At 48.2% G+C, this 19,638-nt stretch overlaps 1 protein-coding gene across 1 annotated transcript in view; it reads right to left on the bottom strand.

Annotated features, from left to right (window-relative positions):
* Positions 1 to 19,638, bottom strand: part of LOC128109038 (solute carrier family 2, facilitated glucose transporter member 9-like) — a 141,036-nt gene that overhangs the window by 89,610 nt on the left and 31,788 nt on the right. The window contains exons 5-6 of the mRNA XM_052736037.1: positions 12,036 to 12,160; positions 7,471 to 7,616 (exon numbers count right to left, since the gene is read on the bottom strand). Coding sequence (XP_052591997.1) covers positions 7,471 to 7,616; positions 12,036 to 12,160 — 271 coding nt within the window. The remainder of the gene's footprint in view (positions 1 to 7,470; positions 7,617 to 12,035; positions 12,161 to 19,638) is intronic.

Here is a 19,638-nt window from a genome sequence, read left to right as displayed (position 1 = left end):
ACAAATTCCCCCAGATGAATGTATTCTTGACAAAAACAAAAAGCTCTCTCCTTCCTGGATTTCAGTAAAGTCTGTTGGGTGCTAAGTTAAAAAGTTCCTTGAGAACAAGAGCTTTCATACCCTTGGGGCGGGGTGCACTTGAGATAAACAGAGATCAAGAGGGGCTGACTTCCCAGGGCTCTGCCCTCTGGGGTGCCCCTCCTGATCTCTGAACAGAGGGACCAGAGGTCCTATTGCACAGATGTGGGCTTAAAGCCAGGAAGCTCAGGCCACTGTCTCAGTGCCGTAGGCACCGGAGTCAAACCTCTCCAAGGCTGAGCTTTCAACCTGGACAGAAACTAAAGTGACTCATTCTTAGTACTGAGCATGAACTGAGTGGTGGCTAACACCAACTTCATACCAGCTGCATGTCTGCTCCAAGCTTGCTGTGTATTTCATGACATGTGGAACAACCATGGGCAGGACACCACTATTAAACCTGTTGTGTAGATAAGGAAACACTCTCATAGACGTTCATCAACTTATTCAAAGCACCTCAGCAAGTGAGTGGCAGATGGGATGCAGCCTGGGACTGCCTGGCATGAGATACTCTAGCTGTCACGTGGTGACTGCCTGGGGCCCTTCTCTGGAAGGTCACTCTTTCTGTGACAGTGACACAGTTATCTCTGCTTTATAATATCATGGGTAATTCTATTGATTTAAGGTCTTTTATAACCACTTTCCATGTTGGATCTGCTTTTACTGCACTGAGAAGGAGCTATACTTCTTAGGCAAACAAACATGGAGTGTTTACAAAGGTTAATCACAAAATGACCACAGAATCAACCTTCATGTTTCCCCAAGGGAGGTACTCGTGAGCTTCTTTCTACAGACAAGATAGAACACGGTGAATGGCAATAAGAAAATCAGAACTACGTGGGATTGACGACATTGCTCTGAGTAGTTTGACTTAACTGCAATCAAAATGACAAATTATTTAGGAAAGTGTCTCTTCAGAATGTGGAAAATTAAAAGTTCTAGAAATAACACTGTCAAAATTATCTTCCAAAATGTCACAAGAGGGAAGACAGTGAAATGTATGAGCCAAGAGTCAAACTTTCTTTCAAAAGCAAAATTTGGGGGAAAAATTAAGATAATCATTGGGGCTAGAGAATTTTCTTAGTGGTTTAAACATTTACTGATCTTGCAGGGGACCCGGGTTCCATTCCCAGAACCCACATAAGTGACTCACACCCATCTGTAACTCCAGTTCTAGGGGGAATCTGATGCCCTCTTCTGGCCTCTGCAGGCACTGCACCCAATGGTGCACATACCTACATGCAAGCCTTCATTCATTCACAGAAAATAAAAATAAGTAAACCTTTAAATAAAAAGAGAAAAACATGACAGTTGTTTCTAATAAAGTTCCCCACAAACTCCCACTGTGTCAAGTGGCAGTGGCAGCATCCTGAGATCACAACCAGTCATGGATGTCACTAGGGAGAAGTGGAGAGGAAGAGGAGAACACGGCTCTGAGGATGCCATTAACAGCCATCATTTTGAACTATCTAGGTAAGCAAGTGATAGACCCTACTAGGAAGTGAAAAAGAGTCCCAGATCAGCAAATACCAACCTGTCAATCACCAGTTTGAAAACAAAATGCAGAAAAGAAATCCCATTAGCCACAAAACAGAAGAGCTTAGGAGTCAATACACAATTACAGTGTCTGTTTTCTTTGTAAAGAATGTAGCAGCAGGGCTGGGGATCAGTGAGTGGCCTAGCTTGTGTAAGTCTCGAAAACTTACATCCAAGAACTACAGCTGTAGTTAATAATAACACTGATAAAAAGAAATAAAATACAAGCATTCCTGTCGCTACAACTGAGTAATATGAAGGAGAAGCAAAGTGAGTAGGGAATCATGCTTCTCAGCAGAAAAACAGAAACCATCCTCAACTTTTCCAAATCAGTGTATCAGTTTAGTGGATCAAACATTCAGTTATGATTTTGTTTGAGATGAGAATGGTCCTTCGGGTTCCGGGGGACAATCAGCAAAGGAAAGGTTCCAGCTTTGAAAGGAGAGGCAGAGGGCACCATGCTGGACACAAAGTCACATAGTATTTGAATCTTTCAGGGTGGGCCAGAGAATGGGGAGGCCACAGGGACCTGATGGGCAGTCCAGAGCAGGAACTCATGTGGACATGCTAACTTGATATGTGTTTAGGACACCTTAAATATGAACAGGGGAAGGTTGTTTGACTTAGGGAAAGTGGAATAAAGGTGGGAGAGAAAAGAAAGCAAAAGTGAATGGTTTTCATAACATAGTCTGAGAGTCAGGGATTAAAACAGACACAGCTAGGGAGATGGCTGGGTAGATGAAGAGCAGGGGTCCGTGCTGGAACAATGCGGATGTGAGGTGTGTGGCTGGCATCCCTGCCTGTGAGAAGAGGCCAGCTCTGAGCTTCCACTTACCCGCCCTGATGCCTCAGCCACAGTAGCTAACCAAGTGTTCCCACACCTCTCCCCGCTATTCCTGCCTACGGTCTTCATCCAACATCTCTGCTTTTTATCTTTGCTAGAGAAATACTTCATTCATATGCCTTTTAACATGTCCCTCGGAAGCAAATAATGTCGCAGGACTGTCCCACCACCACTGTCTTTACAGGTCTGATGAAATTCGTGACATCAGTTTAATTGACTCTGCACTGGGATTGCTCTTTCTTCTGCCCTCCCGGGTCCCATAGTAACTCTCACCATTTCCTCCTCCTTTGTGTTTCAAAGAAACCACCCGAGTGGAACCATCCCTTTTCAGCCTTTACGTTTTTAAAAGCTGAGATGTCTCCATCTTTGAAGGTGAGTGAGAAACAGGATTAAAATAAAGAAATGAAATCCTCGCACCTGGTGAAATGCCCACGGCTCCCGCTCAGCTGGTACCTCACAAACCCCAGAGGACATGAAGAAAGAACTTTTGTCTGATGTCCTTTCTCTCATCAGAAACCCAAGCTCCACCTTCACAGAGGGTGGGCATGAAAAACACGACAAACAAATCCAGACCCAAGATGTTTACTGGGCTATGCACACATCCTCCTAGCCCAGTGGTTCTTAACCTGTGGACTGTGACCCCCTTGGGGTCCCACATCAGATATTTACATTACAATTAGTAACAGTAGCAAAACTACAGTTACGAAGTGGCAATGACATAATTTTATTCTTGGGGGTCACCACAGCATGAGGAACTGTATTAAAGGGTCGCAGCTGAGAACCACTGTTCTAGCCAGAGTCAACTAAACCTAGAAAATCCAATTTGATGGGGAATATTAGGGTTTGGAGGTGAAGCGTCCCCCTGAGAGACTCATGTGTTGAAGGCTTGGTCCCCAGTGTAGTGTTCCCAGGGGACACTTTGGGAAAGTGACTGTATCATGAGGACTCTGACCTCATGTGGCTGATTCAGTGTGGCAATGCCTTTGAAGAATATATCTTGTTACCCTCTGTCTCTCTGTCTGTCTCCCTCCCTTCCTCCCTCCCTCCCTCCCTCCCTCCCTCCCTCCCTCCTCACTGCAGTGAGGTATCTTCCCCACCATGCCTTTCTGTTATGATGTTCTGCTTTAACACAAGTCCTCAACAATGCAGCTAGCTGACCATGGACTAAATTTCTGAAATTTAAATTTGAATTTCATGAACCAGAATAAATGTTTGCTCCTTTAAGATGTTTCCCTCAGCTCTTTTATCACAGCAATAAAAACTAACACGGGAAAAGACAACTTGCAGGCAATCTATGCCTTTTCAGCTGGCCCAGATGAGGCGGTGGGCATAGTTGCTGGACCTTCCGGCCAGAGTCATGCTGACGTGCCCTGCTATTCCAGGGGCAGCACTCACAGCCTGGGAACAGGGGTGCTGCCTATGTTCTCATGTCAACTCTGCTTCCCAGTGGTCTGTAACCTGGGCCATTCATTGTCCCTCGAAAGCTCTTGTTCCTCCTGCATGGCTCCTGACTTGGCGTCTCGTACTACTACTCTACCTGGCTAACAAACCAGACACCCAGAGATATCTCTGACTCCCTCCAGGCTGCCGCAGGCCATCACCCACTGATCCCCTATCCCATCTGCCCCGTCGACCCTTGTTGCTGCAATTCTGAGCTGAGTGGGCTCCTGCTGGACTAGGGCAAGCCCTCTGGGCTTGACTGAGATGCTGGGAAAACTGGACATCCACTTGAAACAGAGTTCTAGGGGATCTGATGCCCTCTTCTGACCTCCAAGGGCACCTGCATGCACCTGGTACACATACATAAACTCAGAACCACACACATCTACATAAAACTAACAAGTAAAATAACCTTTAAGAACAGCCAATGGGTACTTGAAGAGGCACTTAGCAGGGCTAATCAGCAGGAAAATGCAAATCAAAACCCCAGTGAAGTATCACCTCCCCCCTTACAATGGCCATTATCAAAATGACAAGAGACAGAAGGTGGCTAAAGCCTGAGCAAAGGGACCCCCACCTAGTGGAGGCTGGAACAAGATCCCTGGTCTTTCTGCCGCTAAACAAATGCTAGTATTTCCTAAACTGTTCTCTCTGCTTGACGGTATCCCCTCCACTCAGTCCCCTCCCCCACCTCCCCCAGCCCTGGCCAACACAAATCCTAATTTTCCCTAAGGCATCATTTCACATCACTTCTGCAGGAAAACCATTCACCCCACACCAAGGTCAGTGTCCTGCTTCTTCTATTATCTGCCGACCTCGGGCTAATTGCCTCCCTGTGGTTTCCATGAGTGTGGCATCTAGTCTGGCTACCCTGTAGTTGCAGTAGCGGCAGCCAGCCCAACATTACAGCGGACGGGACTTCCTACAGACTTGCTGAGGGGGTGGATACCTTACCGCCTCCGGACTGCAGTGCATAACCATCAGCAAGATGCACTCTGCAGTGGGGGAGGAAACATGGAAGCCAACAGAAACCCCAGAACAGGAGAGACCAGACTTGCCAGTGATGTGTTCCCAGAGGAAACAGGGTTTAAGTGAGACATGGGGATGTGGGACTTTGAGCTACCAAGAAGGATGCTGGGAAAGGGTGACCTGCCAAAGGTCACACAGTTCTTGCAGTCTCTAAAGCCTCGTTAAGATGTGACTGTATCTGACACGCTCATTGCTGGACTCCAGCATCCGACTCCATATTTTAACCATTTGCTAACTGACTGAGTGAATGAACAAAGACAGAGGCTTAAGGAGGGCCTGGGATAACAGAAAGGCTTTAGGATCGCCATCCAAAAGGTTCGATGGGTGACAAGGAATTTAGAGTCCTGTAAAGCAGGCACTTACTTTTTCAATCCCTGGAGAACAAGTAAACTAATTGCTGGCTTTAGTACACACTTCCACGCTGTAAGGGCGGGCTACGGTTGTTACATTGTCTTTATTGTCACTGACAAATGTTCACTTTGGGAGCTTAAAAATACCTTTAAACAGAGAGCAAACGAATCTTGTGAGACCTCACCCCGGCAGACAGACTGTTTCCAGCACACTCACACTAATCATGGAAATTGTCTGTCAACAGACACCAGGAAGTAGAGAGCAGGTGTTGTTTCTGGTTTTGTAAAAAGAGGAAAACCAGAGTGTGCCTGGAGCCGCTCTGGTAGTCAACCCGGAGAGGTGAGAGGCAGGCGGCTCTGAGGCAGTCTGGACCAGCCGAGACGGAACAATCCACACACGATGACACGCGGGCACATTTAAAGGCAGGCTGGATGGCTCACCCAGTGGAAGAGCTTGCTCTGCAAACCCGAGAGCCTAGTTCAACCCCTAGAGCCCCTGGTGGAAAGCTGTCCTTTGGCCTCCACATATTGGACCTGTGGACTCTCTACTGAGTAAGTAAGGTAGGAGCTGGATCCAGAGTGAGCGAGGTCAGGAAGCACCCAGAAGAAGCCCATGGCAGAATAACGACTTCTTCCTAAGCTTGAGCATCCCAGAGAAGCCAGCACTGGCTGAGACATGCCCAGCAGGAAGATTTCAAAGCCCTGGAGCCCTGCATCCTCTAGCTTTTAGCTCCAGCTTCTAAGTTGTAGGCAGGACCTAGGCAGGAGGCAAGGGTAAGGCTTTGGGCTCACTAACTCATGCAGCCTTGCCCCGGAGCACTCTCCTGGTGCGCTTGCTCATTAAGCTGTCTCGTTGCAGGGCCCTGCTGCCAGAATCCGGGTGCTAAGAGCTGTTGACCTCAGGGACAGCTTAAGTACTCAGAACAGTCCTTGCCTTGTGTTGGCCATGAGTGAGTTGAGGCATCCTGTCCTCCTCCTTCCTGAACTCACCCCATAGGTGGCCAGGAGAGGCCTCTGTATCCCCAGGGAGCATCTGGGCCACCCTCCTATCATCCCCCTCACCCATCACAGGCTCACCCATCACAGGAAGCAGACACTGTGGACTCAGCTTCCTTCCAGGTCTTGGCCAATGCACTGCTCTCTACCCACAGCCACTGCTGGCTCTGGCCACATGGGTCAGCAGGCACGGCCTCCTACTGGGCCTCTGAGCCCGCCTCACCCTTCCCACTTCAGTTTGGTCCCTTTCCCTTACCTCCTCATGGCCCCTTCTGCCAGGGCTCTGGCCACACCACTGCCCTGCTGCAGTGGCCCTGGAGCATCCTGCTCTTTCCGGTTGAAGCCTGCTGGGCTCAGTGAGCAGCTCCTCACCTTCCTCCTCACTCACCCTCCTCATGCGTCTTCCTCACCCATGTGGGTCATTCCTGCTCTCTTGGGACCCTCCCAGTTACTATCACAGACCCTGCCTCTATCTGAAGGCCTTTTCCATAGACTCATCTGTCTCTAGGACACTTTCTCTCCCAGACCCCATCACCACTACCTAACCCTCACTCACCCTTGGGGATGCTCAGAGGCCTCACCTTCTGGGAAACCTTCCTCGGGCTCGCCTCACTCCTACACCAACCTGGATGAACACAATTCTTTGCCAAGCCCAAGCCCACCTAGCAAGTATGTGGTTGAGCTGGGATTCTAACGCACTCCTTCCTGTTCCTCATACAGCAAGGCAAACGGGAAGACGGCGCAATCATTTAGGAGAAAAAAAATAAACTCACGATTGTGGTAGAGTTAGTGAATATCTCCGAAAGATACCGAAAAATGGGTAAAATGAGAGCAGCAAGCTGCAGAACCATATGTAAGGCATGATCCTATGAAAACAACACAAACACGGCTAACTGAATATTCAGGTAAGAGGCATACGTGGTTTTTAGAGCAGAGGGCAAAGCCTGTACAAATGCAAATTCAGCTGTCAACAATGGTTGGGGAGCAGTGGACTTGAACACTCTGTAAGGTTTGAGTTTTTAATATAGTATTTATAGTCTAAGAAAGTGAAAGGCATCTACAACTTTTCTCCATGGATGTGTAAAACACTTGAGCCCTCAGGAATCGCCACCTTAGAGATGAGACTTCTAAGGGCTCCTTGTGACCCGGTAACAGAGAGACGAAAGCAGCCATGGCTGTCCGGGAAGCCACACTTACCTTTCCCAGGAGCTCAGGTAAGCCCAGCAGCTGCCCCACAAACACGCCAATGCAGATGAAGATGGCAGTCACCTGGCCCAGGGAGCCCCGGATCTGCTTGGGTGAGATCTCATTGAGGTACATGGGGAGCGCACTGAGTGCGATGCCTGAGGAATAGACACAGCAGCAGTTAGAGAGAGGCCTTGGCTCCCATGTGGTCACATGATGAGCACTTACAGATGCTGATGTGTCCCTGCCCATTACACCAAGACCATGGGATAGCACTTGTCAGCTCACAGCGATGCTAACTGCCATGGGGAAGAAGCAGCAGGGGCCACACCCCTGAGGGTGTGGTACTTTGAATGAGAAATGTCCTCCATAGGCTCCAGTATGTGCACATTTTTCCCCAGTAGGTGGTGCTCTTGTGGAAGGTTTAGGTGGTGTAGCCGTGCTGGGGGAAGTACAACACTGGGAGTGGGCACAGGGATTTCATAGCCTTGTCCTGCTTCCCATTTGTTCTCTGTTCTCTCTCAGCTTCCTGTCCCTGCCGCCATGCTTGCTGCCATGCCTCTCCACCATGATAGACTCTTTTCCCTCTGGAACCCTGAGCTGCAATAAACTCCTCTCATAGGTCACTTTGGGTCATGGTATTTTTGTCACAGCAGCAGAAAAGTAACTAATACAGTGTCGTGTTGACTTCTCTAGCTCACCAGAACAGTAGGGGTGAGAGCAGACAGGAGGGACATCTGTGCTCTGTATTAGGAAAAAGAACTGCATATGCTCGGCATGCACACACTGCTATTTGTTCTTAGTTGGCCTTTTACTTAGAGAACAGGACATGCAGTGAACATGCAACCTCCATTAAAGAGAAGGCGATGATGAGAGGAAAGTCCAAGAGGCCATAGGAGGGCTGCTTGGACACTGAGAATCTCAGAGATGAGGCCGATCCCTACACAGTGGGGCAAGGCTGAACCGCGGATGACCAACTGCCTTCATTCTGATTCTTCATAAAAATATGATAGCTGGAGACAGCCCAGAGAAGGTAGATCGTGTGGGGTGATAGCCACCTGTGTCGCCAGACTGCCGTCTCTCTCAATAAAGTATAGCTTAACGAATCAATTCCTGAATCTGCTCACTGGTGTTTCCAGTTGAGGGCAGCTTGAACCATTCATTGTATTCTAGATATAAGGACAGTGGAGCTATCACCATTATGGAGATGGGAACACAAACTGAATATATGTATATGGATTGGTAGAGTATCTGGCACAAATTCAGCTGTTAATTTATGGCAACTATGGCTAAGCCAGTGGTGAAGAAGGAGGTAAGCCATATAATAAGCCTGTGTTTGGGTCTCTGATGCATCCTGGCTTGCCTGGTACCATCTATCCAGGGTGGTTAGTCTTCAATAAGCATCCCCATTCTGAAGCAGCCTTGTTCAACTTCTGACCCTATCCCCTGCCATCCATCCTCCCTTGACATGTGAAGCTCAGGGCACAGGGAGCACTCTAGGCCCATTGTGTCCTCGAAGACTGACCGTGGTTCTCTTTGTTTCAAACCCTCTGTCCTCAGAGATCTGAGGATGATTCCCACCTATGCTTCCTGTTTCAGTTCAATGTCACTTCTTACAGTAGGAGGTGGATTTGGGTCTTCCAAAACATGTTCAGTCTCTATCCTCAATTACCTATGGGTCTGACATTACCTGGCGATAGGGTCTTTACCAATATCATTATGCCCAGATGGATGATATGTTGTTAAAAATATTACTTTAAACTCATAAATTATTTCTGGAACTTTCCATATTTTTAACAACAGAAACCATGGAGCTTCTGCTTGTAGCTGGGATGGCTTGTGTCCTGGGGAACCCCTACTGTGGCTGATGGGGAACTGTACCACAGAGGATGTGGGCAGCTCTGGGAAGGTCATGCTTGGGCCATGTCCAGTTCAATCTCCCACCAACACAAAATTCCTATTTTAAATTCTTTGATCTATGTGAATTTGTCTCTAACGCCATATTGAGTCATGTTTATTTCTATATAAAAAGTAGTATGTTGATGTTTCTCCAAATCCCCTAGGGGAAAAAAAAATCAAAGATGTTCTACATTTCTAATCTAATTCCAATGCTCTGTGAGAAGCTGAGCTAACAGCGTCTTATTAATAGATCATATTACTTCTAGGATGTTCAGGATTATCACGTGGCTTTTAATTCTTTGTTTTGTTTTGAAGCACAGTCTCAGATAGGCCAGGCTGGCCTTGAACTCAGTATGCAGTGGAGCATGTCAAGGACGACCTTGAACTTCTGCTCTTCCTGCTTCCATCTCCCATGTGGCCTGTGCCACCCTGCCTGGTTTTGTATGGTGCTGTGCTGGGCTTCGTGAATGCTGGACAAGCACTCCACGCCTTGAGCCCTGGATTTAAAGTCTTTATTACGAACACACAGCTGACCTAGCCCATGCCTGGTAGTTTTCCTGTCTTCCCATACAACTCCCTTACCTTAAATGCCCTCACTCTGCTCTCTCTGCTCTGAGGGTTTGGTGAGAATAAACGGCATGAAGTCTCCGGGGCTTGGCACAGCTTCAGGAGGCTGTGTTCCAGAAGTCAGGGTGTTTTTTAAAAGTTCCCTTATTTTTCCTTGTCTTTTGCTTCTTTCTGAATAGCTCACAGAAAAGAGGCCTAGAAGCCATTTATTTCGAGTCTGTGGCTGTGAAAGAGTCGCATTCATCTGCGAACTCGGAAATCCACAAAGCAACAAGTACAGCATGAGTCTGTGAGGCAGGCAAGGAAAGCCAGGGGGAAAGTGGCTGACTAAATATAAAAACCTCCAGAGAGAGCCTGGCAGAGGCCTCATCGGGGAGGCTGTCAAGCAGCCTTCTTCTGTCTTGGTTCCAGTCCTGGATCTGCCTCTTACAAGGTTAAAATTAAACACACAGCAGCAGCACTCAGGACGAGAATATCCCCCACCATACCTGGGGTGGATGCAGGCGGACTTGGATCCTGCTAGATGGGGTACTTTACACAAAGGATAATTCTGGCATCATCCAACCAGGGCAGCCTTGCTATCTGGTCCCTCTATGTGACAGCAGAAGACTCAGACAGTGAGGAAGGCTGCAGTACTTGTCCCCATGGCAGACACATCCCCAGCTGGATATCTGTCTGCTCCTACCATGGGCCTTCCCTTGGCCAAAGTGACTGTGGCTAATGTACTGTACAGTGTTTGCATGCTAAGGCTTCTTCCTCCTGCTGGACTCTGGGGCCCGTGGAATTACATGAGAAGAAACCTCAGATACTCTGTTGGGTGAGACCCCTCTATTCATGGATTCTATCTCAAACTGAGCAAGAGAACCCAAAATGAGCTGACAGCATTAAGAGTACACAACATAGGCAGGTGGGATGGCTCATCAGGTAGAGGTGATTGCCACCAAGCCTGATGACCTGAGTTCGATTCTCGGAAGCTACATAGTGGAGCATGAGAATCTAATCTTGCAAGCCATCCTCTGGCTTCAACATACACACAGTGGCAAAATTGGTAAAAGTAATTTTAAAACATTAAGAGTGTAAAACACTTCGAGCTGACTGGTAAGACTGAGGCTTAGAACTTACAGATCTACAAGTTTAGGGCAAAAGCAGTTTGTTTTGACAATTTGAATCTGTAAATCTCACTCCCTTGGCAGAATCTGACCATTCTTCCCTTCCTGCCCCGCCACACAGTCTTGCTCAAGTCACACAGGCTGTCCCTGGTTCTCCTGACCCTACTCCTGGACCCACCTTCAGACCCAAGCGCCCAAGGGGTAGCATTGAGCCATACAACAATTCATGCCCCTCCCCTCTCAGCCCTTTCTGGCTTCTGCTCATACTCAGCACAATCACTTAGTCCTAACTGTGGGCTGCACCATCTGGTCCTGGTTCCGTCCTCAGCTCCCGCACTCCCCTCCTCACAGAGCTCCAGCCTCCCTGGCCCCTTACTCATCCTCAGAAATGCCCATCACCTTCTACCTCAGGACCACAGCACTATCCTTTCTACTGAAATTCTGATTCCTCAGATTTTTACTCGGTTCTCAATCTCGGTTCATTCTGGTCAAAAAAACAAAAAACAACAACAATAAAAACCAACTCCTTGCTAGCCTTCCGCCCTGCCCTGTTTGCTTCCTTCCAAGGACTTGTGCATCATTAGATGCCTTCTGCCCCCAATGGCAGCATTCTCCCCAGCACATAGAATGTGGGGTATCGTCAGTATTCTAATGCTTGGTGAATGAACAGAGGAATGAGCAGCCAGAAGCTCAGGATCCTTGGACAAGCTCACAGCTTACCACCCAGAGTGTGGATTTTATAAAGTAGGCAGCAGACACAAAGTAAACCACCTGGGGCTTTGGCAGTGACTCAGCTCTGCCTTGCCTGGTTTCCTCAGGTTGGATGCTATGACACTGTATAGAGAGGCATTTAGCACACCCCCTCTCCAACTGCCCCACTTTCTGTGGGGTTCCAGTATCTCAGTCTCTTCCAAGTCTATCTCAGCTCCAAGCACCTCTCTCCACTCCAGACAAGCCCTGGGAGTGTTACAGCTCTCCTCCCCAGTTGGGGTCAAGTCTCACCTCCATCCACACCCATGATGAACCGTCCCACGATGAGCAGTTCAAAGGTTCCTGCCCGCAGTGAGCAGGCCATCAGCAATGCTGCAGAAACTGCAAATCCATTATTGACCAGCAACGTGTACTTCCTGGAAGGAAAAATGGCTTGATGAGGACAAGGCACTATGAGGCATATCAGTGTCTTGTCCATCCCCCAAAACAGAGAGGCCAGTTCCTTCAGAAGGTCAGTAGAATGAGATTCAGACAGTGGAACGAGCATGGGCTTAGGAATTAGAGTCATGGGTCACCCCCGCTCTTCTGTGTGACATTGAGTGACCTTGAGCCTGCCATCCACTCCCTGTCTCCCGGTTCACAATTGGGTAGACAGAGGGCACTGCCAACTTAAAAGCTATGGATTCCTTGCGGAAGGGTTTTATTTCCTCACTTCTGAGTTTTATTTAGCATTTATCAAGATAAGGTGTAAGTCACAAAGCAGGAGCCGGGCTAAGCAGTAAAACAGAAACCACTCAGTATTCGAGTGGAAAGATGTTAGCATGGGGGTTGGATAACCGTGTTAGAAGAGTGATTTATGCAAAGACTCTTTGAAAAGGGGCGCTAGTGTCTTAGAGGCTCGGGAGGGGATCCCTGAAGAGCTGGCTCAGAGTGGTACCGCTCACTGGTACCACATCTCTGATGGGCACTTAGTCTGCTTCTCGGGATTGGACAAAAGCCGGAAACTAGAATCAGTAGCCAAGGGAAGTCAGGCAAACAAAAACAGGCCTGGAGTGTGTTGTCCAGAACAGCTGGACAGCCAGTGTGGCATCCTACTGTTCTAGCTGGCAGACTTGACCCTCTGTTTCCCTTCCTTCCCTCCTTCCCTCACTTTCTCCCTCTCCCTCAATAAAAACAATCATATTTCTTAATACTCTATAGGCACCTTAGATCTAATGAACTACAGTTTGAGATGTAAAGCTGGGTTGGAACCATCAACCAGAGCCAGACAGATTCCCCTGGCAGTAATTACTTTTACTGCTGTGTGTCAGGATGGCTGTCTGTTTCAGGAATGGGTCCCTAAGCTCTCACAGTTGAGATTCATGCCTCACTTGGGGGGCTGGATTCTGCAGTGGCTCTGTCTTTGAGGAGTGAGGAGGCTGTGTTTTCTTTTCCTTGCCTGCAGAACCAACCCAGCAACTCCCATGGATTCAAGCCTTGCTGTGTGACAGGCTCTGATCTAAGCCCTGGCGTGACTGGTCACATGCTTAGGTCATACAAAGTTAACCAGGACCCTGATGAGTTAGAGACTTGCTGTAAGTCAGGAGGCTAGGAAATTAAAGAAAAAATAAAGAAAAAAAATCAAAGTTTAGGAAGCAGCCTCCCCTCGCCCCTCCCCAACAGCAAAAACAGCAAACCACTAAGTCAATTAAGAAGCATTGCAATGTTTTGTAAATTATGAGACACCAAGGGTTTTCAAAGGAGATTTAGCATTCCCTTTAGCAGTAAGTTTTCTTGAGCTCCAGGACAACCATCTCTGTGACTTCTGCCTCATCCCAGCATTTGAGCAAAGTTCCTCCCTTTCTGCATCCTTCCTGGACGGTCTCACAGTTGCTGGCTTCTGCATCTGTGGCAATGGTACCAAGATACTCACACCAGCATCCCACAGCAGCAGATGGTTGGAACGGCCCAAGTGTTCACTAACAGCAAACTAAGCTGTAGTCCGCTCACGCAGGCACCGTGCCAACATTAAATCAGAAGTATCTTTCTATGCTCTGAGGTGGGAAGAGGTTTAAGAGAGAAATAAAAAGGCCGAAGTGCAGAATTTGCTGTAAACCATGTAGTGATCTGTGTGGAAAAAGAAGTGTGACTGTGTATGTGTATGAGTGTGGGCATGTGTGTATTCTGTGCGTGTGTGTGTGTGTGTGTGTGTGTGTGTGTGTGTGTGTGTGTGTGTGTGTGTTAAGCAGGACACCAACCGTGTAGCATTGGGTGTCTCCAGAAAGGACTGAGGGACTGGAGGTCACAAGTGGAAAGGGAACCCTGAACTTTGTGTCCCTTCGGTCCTTTAGAAATCAAAGCCACACGGATGTGTTCATTAGCCAGAAATGATGTGACTTTATTTTTTAAGTCTAATTTAAAGGGACCTTATTATAGAAAACCAGTTATGTCAGTGATATATCAAGATGGCTAAATAGGATTAGCGGGCGTGTAGTGTATATTGGGTGGATACGCTACATGAAGGGACAGTCCGTGAAGGTCAGAGTAGGAAAGCGTGAGATTCATTTCTCTATTCAGAACAGCAATTAATCTAAAACTGATCAACTCTTTGCTTCTGAAATTTTCTACTTACTGTTTCCCAATACAGCCGACTTCAAGTAACTGTAATGTAGGAAAGTGAAATCCCAGATAATAGAGGCTAGTGTGTGTGATCAGGACAGTGCCTGCCATTTGTCTGCTTCTTCTCCGCTCTCCTCCTTTCTCTGCCTTGCTGTAGGATTGGTATGAGAGGCCTCCCAAGGGAGGGTGGAGAAGGACAGTGACCAGGTCCCCCATCACACTCTCTCTGCTCGAATTACTGAGTGTGCATCTTCCCTAGGGACCCAGCTGTGGTCTGTGCCCTGCAGTATGTGGCCCTGGCCTTTGGACTCCAGTAAGACTGCCCCTCCATTTCGACTTTCCATCCCAGAGATGGGAGATGCTTGACTGTAAAAGGGGAAAAGAAATATTTCTTGCGAGCACATTTCTCTCCTTGTAACTTCCACGTATGGTCCCTGTCTTAACCCTGAAGGCCTCACAGGTCCAACCCTATTGGTGGAGTCTTATGAGAAAGGCTTGTCAAAGATGATAAAAGGGAGGAAAGCTGAGGCCAGCCACAGTGTTCTCAGATCTGTCATTCCGTGGACAGAGAAATAAAAAGCCTGATTAGAAGTTAAACTTCAGCTCACTCACAGACACCCCTCCATGACATCACTATCATTAAGGTGGATGTTTAAGTTAGAGGATGTGAGAGAGAAAGCTGTAGAGTAGCTCTTCTGTGAGTGGCCCTCAAGCCTGCAGCTCCTCAGGTTCACCAATAGCTCTTACACATAGTCACTCGACCTGTGATGACAGTGGTATGTGCTCAGGAATGTGCAGTTAGCCAATGGCATCGTAGGTGACATGTAGAGTGCTGAGTGTGAGCTAAGTGTCTCTGGTACCCCCTGCTGATTACCGTTTTAGCCACAGTGGCTCATACAGAGATGCTGCCAAGCCACCCTTTCAAAGCCTGCGTGATGTGTGGCTATCAAAATGGTGCTACCTAACAAACCCGAGATTCACTATGCAACAGGAATTGTCCTAAACACTGCATATTCACTTGTGTAAGTTGTCTTACGAGTTAGATCATTGTTTTAAGTGTGTGGTCTTTTATTTGTGTTTATGCCTGTTCACCACATGACCAGAAGAGGGCACCAGATCCTCTGGAACTGGAGTTATATACAGTTGTGAGACACCATGTGGATGCTGGGACTTGGTCTCAGGTTCTCTGGAAGAGCAGGGAATGATCTTAACCACTGAGCCCTCTGTCCAGATTCCAGTTAGATAATCTTGAGGAAAAACACCTGCAAGTACCTTAGTCAAGGCCACACTACTGAATGAAGATCTAGCACTCCAGGGACCATGACCCAATATGCCTGCAAGGGTAGCTGCCATAGTCACTCATAGACATCTATTCTTTCAACAAACATCCATTCACAGAACTGAGTGTTGAGCACCAGTCTAGATTATGGCTTATGGGACAAACACAGTGACATCTTTATTCTTACATCTTCCCAATAAGCAATATAAAACGTGGAATGCTGGTATTGATCGATGCTGTCAAGACAGCTGAAGCAGAGAAGGGAATGTAATTTTGCACAGAGAGGACCAGGAGCGTGTGCCCGGGAAGATGACGTGAGCAAAGATGTGAAGGAGGGATGGATGGCTAGACAGGAACAGCCAGACATCACTGAGGTCAGTATGGCTGGAGACAGTGGAGGACCAGGAGGCAGCAGCAGAAAGTGGGCAGGTAGAGAGGAGTGACAGCGGTGTCCCTGAGGAGTGTGCTGGGACCAGGAGGTGTGAGTTTCTACCCCTGGGGAGGGAGGTAGCCACAGATGACAAAGAAAGGATCCACTAGGCCTGACATCTAACAAGATTGCTCTGTCTTCTGAGCTGTTCACGGCCAGGAGGGGGCAGAGTGAAGCCAGGAGGTCCCTGGGAGAGCTATCACAGGAGTGTGAGCCAGTGCTGCTGGTACTGTTGACCAGGCTAACAGCAAGGCAGGCTGTGGGAAGCATCGAGATCCCGGCATGTTTTCAGGACAGACCTGCTGGGATCAGCTGTCAGGCAGACAGAGGTGAAGAGCTAGGGAGAGGCCGAGATGTCTTCTGAGGTTCTAGCCTGAACCTTCACACCATCCCCTGTGGTGTCTTCGGTGCCTTGCAGGAAATGTTAGTCACATCTGAGTCAGACAGGAAGCATTTGCAAACAGGGATGCACCCCCTTTAGCAACTTCATCATATTAAATCTTCCTTCCCAAAATAACCCCAGCCTGACAGCCTCCCAGAGAGGATGGAAACCTTATTCGCAAATAATTCTCAAAGAGAACTCCCTGGGGCTCAGAGACAGACTTTAATCATCGCGTTTCCATTTTCTGCCAAGGATGAACATGGCAACACAAACAAGGGGCATCAGCTTTGAGAGCAGAATCCAAGGTCCCCAGGACTCCACCCACGGTGCCTGATTCACTGCTGGAAGCTTCTTCAATAGTGTCCGGTCTTCCCTGGGTAACCCAGAAGGTCACTAGCTCTCTGGCAGAGAGGAAAAGTGATGGGGCGGTGGGGAGGCGGGGCAGCAGGTCCTTGAGAAAGTTTCAGTGGGAGGAGACTTGATCTGGATAAAGGAAGGCTGGGGGAAGCCTGAGAGCTGCCTTCTACAGGTTCAGCCTTTACAGGATCAGGATTTGAGGGTGGAAGACACAGGGCTTACTATTTTGGTTTGCCTTTTTAAACACTTGTCAGTGCGCCCTAGTGAATGGAGAAGTTGTGTGTGTGTGTGTGCTGGTTGCCTCCCCATGTCTTCTAGCAACTTTTAAGCCACATTAGGCCTGAATGCCAAGATGGTACCTTGTTCCACATCAGTCATGTTCTCCATCCTTTCCTGCTTCCCTGGCTTGAATTCTTCTGTTCTTCATTTCTATTCATGTGTTTGAGAGAGCTCAGTGGTTAAAGGTTACCCTAGCAAACGTGCTTCTGCTGCGCTCAGCATGGCTGAGCATGTTGAAGAGCTCATCTGAACGCAATAGTACCAACCTCCATCACTTCCCACTGTCCATCCCTCCCCAGTGCCCTAGGCTGGGGTTACAGGAGGCAGCCACCACTCCAAGCCTTATATGTGGGTTCCAGGGAATCTGAACTCAGGTTCTTGTGCCAGCATGGCAGGTGCTTTACCAACTAAGCCTTCTCCCCAGCCCAGCACCTGGCACTTTTAAGGTCATTATTAAGAAAGGGATCATAATGCTGGTCTATGCTGACCCTCCATGGAGAGATTGACAGGAGGAAGGTAGGGCTGAGGGGTGAAGGAAAGAGACAGATCAATTGGGTTTCCTTACGATATTCTATGAGATGGCTGGTTCAACATTAGTTATGTGTGCCAACAAATTCCCTTTGGGGTTTAGGACAACTTGATTTGTGCTCCGTGACAGGCATTCAAAGACTTTCCTGAGTGACATGAGACCCCATGTAAATTTCTGTAAATTGCATCACATCCAGCCCTCATAGCTGCTCTCTGGGGCAGGTCTGCTTATTCACACTTCACAGAATTTCACCTTGGGAGGCCAGCTGCCTCTTCCTGAACCTGTCACTCATCCTCAGCACTTACAGGGACCATGAGGGCTTGCAGATGAAATTTCAGTGGACCTCTCTATCCTGGTGGCAGTCGTGGACCTCAGGAGTTGTGCTTTTCTTGTCCACAGGCCCACGTGTGTCCATATAGTGCCCCACCCATCCCAACAGTGCCCAGACATGTGGGCTGCATAGATAGAGGTTTTTATGTTTTTTTAAAGATTTATTTATTTTATGTATATGAGTGCTCTATCTGCATGTACATCTTTATGCCAGAAGAGGGCATCAGATCCCACTAGAGATGGTTGTAAGCCACCACCTGGTTGCTGGGATGAACTCAGGACCTCTGGAAGAGCAGCCAATGCTCTTAACCGCTGAGCCATCTCTCCAGTCCCTAGCTAGATGTTCATGCACAGACTGTCTGAGACCTGATCCAGGATTTCAAAGCCGCTGTGGGTTTTCTCGATTTGTTTCTTGTTTGTAAAAACAAGGTAAACTATTTCCAGAGGTAAGAACCAGATTCAATGACATGATCCATGAGGACACTTCTTAGCATAGTTTGAAACACACACACATGCACACGAGAGCACACACACACACACAAAACGCTGCTTCATCGAGCACTTATGATCCGACAGTGGTGCTCACAGCTCATGTGCTTATGGGACCATGACAGCTGACTCTAGCTGATTGCATCTACTTGAATCTCTGTGGTAGCTCTCACACCTGCCATTACTTTCTTTTTCATGCTGCCGTGAACCAGGTTAGGTTAGAGAGTTCACGTAATTCACAGACACCTTGTGAGTCACCAGCATCAAAGAGCCCAGAGCTGAAGCTGAGGCTGTGGCCATGTCTGTGAACACATGCTGACCTGTGTGGTGAGGGAAAGAGGGGTCTGTGGCTGCTGCAGAGGACAGCAATGACTCCAAACAAAGGGCTGTGGTTCCACCAGAATTCTCTATGGTCTGAATTCTCTCAGCTGGAGGCTCCTGAGGAGGAGGAAACCCTATCCCTGGGGCCTGCCTAAGCTGATGTGGCCCATCTCCAGAGACTGTTCCTGGCTGTTCAAACTTTCCTATCTCCACTGTTCTCTGAACATACGAGATTTCTGTAGCCCAGCCACAGCTCCCACCGACTCCCTACGACTGTCTGGTTTACCAGTAGCCAGTTCCCACCACCACTGATGGAATTACCAGGATCCAGTCCCAACTTGAGCAGAGACCCAAGTCTACTGAACTTCTCTCCTAATCACACACTGGGACACCCTTGAAGGCCCACCAGACTGTTGCTGCTGTCCCTCAACCCCTCACCACGATCTGGGCTTCTTCTTCCTCCCTCACAACCCCAGGAGCAATTCCACATAACTCAAGGTTTGGTCAATTTGACCTGGATCTGCATTTCAGACCAGCCCCACTCTTTGCAGTGTAAATGAGCCATTGAGCCTCACAGGGCATCAGATTCACTACTTGTGAAGTAGGGAAAATCGGGGTGGATTTCTAAGCAGCCCACCTGTGGTACATGGAGCACCAATCTCTAGAAGAAAGTTAAGAAGTGGTAGCCTTCTCTTCGACTTTGCTCCTTCTCCTCCCAACAGCTATTGGAGCTGAACTTCAATTTAGCCTTGATTGCCAGAATGAGGAGAAGGAGCTGGCAGTGGCTGGAGGCTTAGTGAGCAGCATCCTTTCATCTGGTCTCAGCAGCAGCACTCCCATGGCCCCGCTGGGCTAAGATGAGGATTACTCAATTGCTTAGAAGTTCAAGGTGTTTAAGAT

Source organism: Peromyscus californicus, unplaced genomic scaffold, assembly GCF_007827085.1.
Source record: "Peromyscus californicus insignis strain IS unplaced genomic scaffold, ASM782708v3 Scaffold_13__1_contigs__length_99412109, whole genome shotgun sequence".
NCBI classification, from domain to species: Eukaryota; Metazoa; Chordata; class Mammalia; order Rodentia; family Cricetidae; genus Peromyscus; species Peromyscus californicus.
This window is presented reverse-complemented; position numbering and strand designations above follow the sequence as displayed.